Source organism: Opisthorchis viverrini, assembly GCF_000715545.1.
Source record: "Opisthorchis viverrini unplaced genomic scaffold opera_v5_9, whole genome shotgun sequence".
Taxonomy (NCBI): Eukaryota; Metazoa; Platyhelminthes; class Trematoda; order Opisthorchiida; family Opisthorchiidae; genus Opisthorchis; species Opisthorchis viverrini.
The window spans coordinates 3,707,624-3,713,010 of record NW_008751665.1 but is presented as its reverse complement, the minus strand read 5'-3'; the positions used below and the strand labels follow the sequence as shown (position 1 = coordinate 3,713,010).

At 46.9% G+C, this 5,387-nt stretch overlaps 1 protein-coding gene across 1 annotated transcript in view; it reads right to left on the bottom strand.

Annotated features, from left to right (window-relative positions):
• Positions 1-310: 310 nt before the first annotated feature.
• Positions 311-5,387, bottom strand: part of T265_00927 (hypothetical protein) — a gene marked incomplete at both ends in the record, with an annotated part of 54,809 nt that continues 49,732 nt past the window's right edge. The window contains one exon of the mRNA XM_009164822.1: positions 311-5,013. Coding sequence (XP_009163086.1) covers positions 3,548-5,013 — 1,466 coding nt within the window. The remainder of the gene's footprint in view (positions 5,014-5,387) is intronic.

Here is a 5,387-nt window from a genome sequence, read left to right as displayed (position 1 = left end):
TAAGATCAAACAAATGGGATTAATCAGATTGGAGATATTACAGAGACAAAAATTCGCCAAAGCTATCCTCTCCAGTGACAGTCTGACAACCTGTAGTTTTTTAAACGGAAATTCGCTAAGTTAGACTGACAATGAGTCGCAAAACCATCGTTGCACTGCACAACTGTTCAAACTGAATTGTTGTTAAGCGAACTGAGAACAGGCAATTCGATCCCAACTTGAAGGAGTTCACCCAATACCGGGATCCATAAGGCAGGAGGGAACAGAGGACACGGAGATATCTAAAGTTTTTGTATTATTATTAGTAGAATAGTAGTAGTAGTATTAGTATTAGTAGTGGTTGTATCGGTACTGAGAAACGTGCGATTAAAGCTATGTAACACCACACACGTGCGTGCGTGCATGTGTACGCTTACATACGCATGCACGCACGCGCACGCACACACACACACACGCACACACTGACAGAGAGATACATTGAAGATGTGGGGAAATCATGTGTAAGATGGTTCACTGTTGTACTGTTGCTGATATCCAAAAACAAGCCGCCTTCTCACACATCACAAATATCAAGCTGGTTCTGTTCTGGAGGAGCGCATGAGTGAGCGTCGTCCACAAAAATGGCATTATGGAGCATCTAGAAGAGCGTACGACGAATCGAGTGAACCACACACGTGGAGCACCGTTGTGCAGAATGAAATCCATGAGGTCCCAAATGGATGAATTGGATGGACGACAACTGTGGAAATCAGGAGGGACGAGCAAAATGAAGTGACAACCGAAGACAAGGGTCATTTGAAATGAGACAACCACGCAACAGAACAGCAGTTGACGTACGGTGAATGGTTGGAGAGTGTGGTAATGGGTTACCCAAGCACAAGTGAGATGGATAAACAGAAAAGAGACAGGTGGGTACGGCCCGAAGGATAGACTCACAAATACCGTCCGAGCAACAAGAGCCTCGTGACAACAGTAGCCGAAATGGGCGGTGAGGATTGAATATTGATGATTCCACTAAGTTCATCCAAGAGACGAAGGTACCAACCAGTCCCAGCCCGACATCCAAGCATCTTCTTGAATATCGTTCATGGTAGTTGAGAGTGACGGCGAAGCAATTAGAGTTTGTGGTTATGAGTGGGCGTGTGCGTGTTGGTGTAGGTACGTGCTCCTCGGAGACGAATAAAAGCGCTGATAGTTCGTTTCCGTGTTCTGCACACACACACACACACAAACAGCGTATGTGTGTGTTTATAGGTAGAAAAGAAACCGGTAGGTGCGCAAGAAAATAGAGGACAAGAAATAACCCTGCACTGGGATCGTGGTATCTAGTTCAAAACATGAGTAGGGGGAGAGGGAAACGTCATCAGGCTTGTCAATGTCGGATCGTGGCCTGTTGATTTCATTTTATAAAAATAGGGCAAAAACACTAGTACAATAGTGGTGGTAATGGCACCAATAGAAAACCGCACACACACACACAGTAGACAACAAAAGACAGCACAACAACAAGAACAAAAACGATAACGGTCTATGAAGGAAGTGTGTTTTGTTTTAATGAAGTGCATTGCCGTGAGATGAAGCTGGCGACTGGAGCGGCCAAAATGTTTGAACATCAATGCGGAGGATATAATAGGAACAGGGTTTTTCATTATCGGGTATCTCGGATCTTGATGTGACCTAGTGCAGCGCGTAATGGAAATTATTTGTGTTTGCCTCTGGTTGTAAATAAAGTTGCAACGGAGTACATAAAATGCCTGATGTCAGGGACAGACGGGGGGAATCGGGATCGGGAGGTGGAGGATGAGACCGAAAGGAAAACCAGTAAAAAGACGATTAGTGATAAGAACGGAAACACTTCAATCGTGCAACAGAAGAATGCGGCCGCGACGGGAAAAGCGGGCACTCAGCGAAGTGGTAGTCCATGAAGCAGCAAAAACAAAAGGGAGTAGACCCAAGCCACACAGTGCGTGGTCACAAAATAGTGCACATTCGATTCGGTAGGCTTGCTATGAAAAAAAGGAACATCACCGAGAGCTACAGAGTTTTAGGGCTCCCAAGGGAGGAACTCGATACTCCAAAAAAAACGGATGACGAGCAAAAATAGGGATGGAAATGGGCTACAACAGAAAAAAAACAGGTGAACGTTCATGTATACGTGCCCCGAGAACAAGCGATGCAGGCTAATAATGATAACCGGGGACTATTTGTCGGGCACTGACGTGGGAGAGAGAGAGAGGAATAATAACATGGGGGGCTTTGTTGAAGGCCGCTGACCAGTAGACACGGATTGCCATCTAACTGTGAGGGCACATGGAGAGTGTGGGGATTGAAAAGGAAACGGGGAAATTTCAAATGCCACTCGGGAATATGATTATGTGATCAAACCGAAAAACGCAAATCGACAAAACCCGATTCTCATGTCGGAAACTGTCGTCCATCGGGAATATAGAAAAATAAATTGTGCACCTAAGGGGATAAATGAAGGTCAGTAGTATTTCTCTATTATCCACCAAGACACGAAGACATTGTTGGTGTTGTTTCTCGCTTTGCACATCCGTGGACAAACAGGAAGGTACACATGCGTGCGGGAGGAGTGTTCGACGGTGTTGATGGAGAGGAACCGGAGAGAAATGTTAGCAATGGCTGGGCACTCGGAAGGGGCTGCAGTTCCCAGCGTACAGAAGCATTGGGACAGACAAGTAACTGACAAAAGCCGAACAAAATTTGTCAGGGTGTAGAAATACACGAACAAACAGCAAACGATATCTGAGTAGCGACCATCCACTGCTTGCTGAAGACCATTGGACAGTTGTCAGGGAAGACAATCTAGGAGTGCTAATGTTGGTCTCGACTGGATGACTGGGGTGTCTGAAGATGGTTTTGGGAGAGCCCCTGAGAGGCAACAGACGTGCAGTGCGCCTGTTATTGGCTGTGGAACGAGTGGTTTGAGGGGCGGCGACAAGTGAATGGATGCAGCAGCGCACAAAATGAGCGAAACGGAGAATGTAAGATACACACACACACAGACGTCGAGCGAGCGATCTGAAAAGCTCATATGTGTGGGCGGTGTAGAACAAAAGGCAACAGTATCGTAGTCTGCAAGATGGAGTAGCTTGGTTGGTTCGTTGAACAGTGCAAAAATAGATCAATGTTCGTCCAGCCAGATCGGTATAAACAATGAACCTGGGTTCACCAGAACAGTCACCAGTAAAAAGGAAGAAAACAAACATTGCAACGGTATCGACGATCCAGAGAGATAGTACCGCATAGTAATATTGATACTGATATTAGTAAAACGTTTGTGAGGCTTGTACGACAATGGGTGGAAAGGAGAGATAGGAACAGTGGCAGTTTGACCGTTCTAGTTGAAAAGGAATCACGGAAAATAACAGCATAACTCAGGAACGAACGATCCGTTTTATTCACGATTCTTTTAGGCTCTAATTATGATTGTTGTGTTTCATTCTGCGGACGGGGGGAGGTGTATTAACAATTGAGTAGTTGATGGTCGTGAAACTCGGGAACATCTGAAAAATCTCTGTGAACTCTAGGCAACCTCAGTGACAGATGTGATAGCAGGCGGGACTGAGAGGGATTGTTGCATTGAGTCGAGCTCAGATTGCGGACTTTGACGCCGTCGACGACGCCCATCACCTATAGCTCCACAACGTGCAGAAGAATTATCACTGGGTGAACAGCCAGTAGAACCGACCAACTGGAAATTCATGGAGAAACAAGCATCGGATTTGGGTAACATTTGCTCCTCTTCCTGTATGTCAACTAAGGCCGCGGTAGAATCGAAGTAGGGGAAAGTGAATGAAGAGCCTTCATCGGACACCGTAATCATTGTCTGATTTGATGACGAACTGACGACATCTGACTGGAGTCCGGATTTCTGGGACCAAATGGCATTTAAACGGGCTGCCGTCGATGTCTTGGGATCGGTCTCATCCGATTGAACACCAACATTGTCATTGTCACTGAACAGGGAGCGAAGTAGGGATTGTTTCGAAAATGAGCTTGGACCGCTGTAGTCTCGAGACGCCTGCGATGGAGGCAGAAATAAGGACCCGGAACTGGCGTCGTTATTCGACCACGGACCACCCACAGAGTTCACGATCTTCTCACTCAGATCAATATCAGCAACGACAGTTTTCACCGGAGAGAGCCCATGTTCTATCGCACCCGAGGGGTAGTTTTGTAACGGTTCGAAACCAGGAGGACAATGACCCATCGTCACACCATTTTCCGGAGTGTTATCAACCCCCGAATTGAGACACAGCTGGTCCAGCGCGCGTAGAAAGTCGAACCCCCCGGGGGAATTATAGGGACTGGAGGCCTGCTCCGAAAGTTGACCAGACGTCTCTTGGTTTCCCAAGCCAAGACGATTAGTAGCAGTAGCTAGCTGATTGGATAACTGACGACCCACACCCACACCCGGACGTGTGGTCAAATCACCCAAAATATTTGCAGAACTGACAACCCAATCACTATGACGGCGAGTTAATGGCTGATGAAGTAAGTCGGACGGTTGTTGGTACTGACTGTGTTGTTGTTGTTGTTGTTGATGCTGGTGATAGTGTTGCGATCGGTAGTGCATCAGCAGTGTGGGACTCAGATCACCGACAGAGCCGAAACCAGCACAGTTAGTTGTCCCGGTTAGGTCGTTGAAATTGAATACATTGGACTCGTCAAACGTGTGCTTCGATCCGGTGAAGCCACTATTGTGAGTAGTCAAGCTAATCTGCTTACGCAATAGCCCATTCATGCTGTCGGTTCCACTGAGTGGAGGTGGTGGAGACGAAGTGAAGATGGCGTTGAGTGTTGAGGAGGAACTTATCAGATTCTGTAGATGACCGGTAGCGTCTGTTGTGTGGGTGGGATTGTGACTGTTGCCGCTGGTATTGTTCACCATACTCGACAGCGGGTTCCATATATCCGCGTTCATATTAGAAGGCCCAGGTGCACGAGAGAATGTTGACATCAGATCATTCTGATCGTGTAGATTAAAACCTGTGGAACCGGAAACAGGGATTGCAAAGCGAGATTAGAGGAACGAAAATACTAGGGGGCAAAGCGTTTGCCCGTACACAGCAGACTAGATGAACGTCACAATGAATCAGTGAACATCAGCTGAACTGTGGAAAAAGCGAGCCCCAAAAGAGGAAACAGGAAAATGAACCAAACCAGCCGAGTGCTCCAAAATTATCTACCCAGGGCCAATAAGCCGATCGATGGCCATTAAGCGAATTCAAGTGTCGGTTAACCCAACCACTCATCAAATGCCCGTGGTCGAACCGTTCACTGTTCAGAGTGTTCATCGGGAGGTCAGAAATTTAGAACTTCCTGAAGTTTCGTGAGGCGCGGAATGCCGATGAAACAGCTGT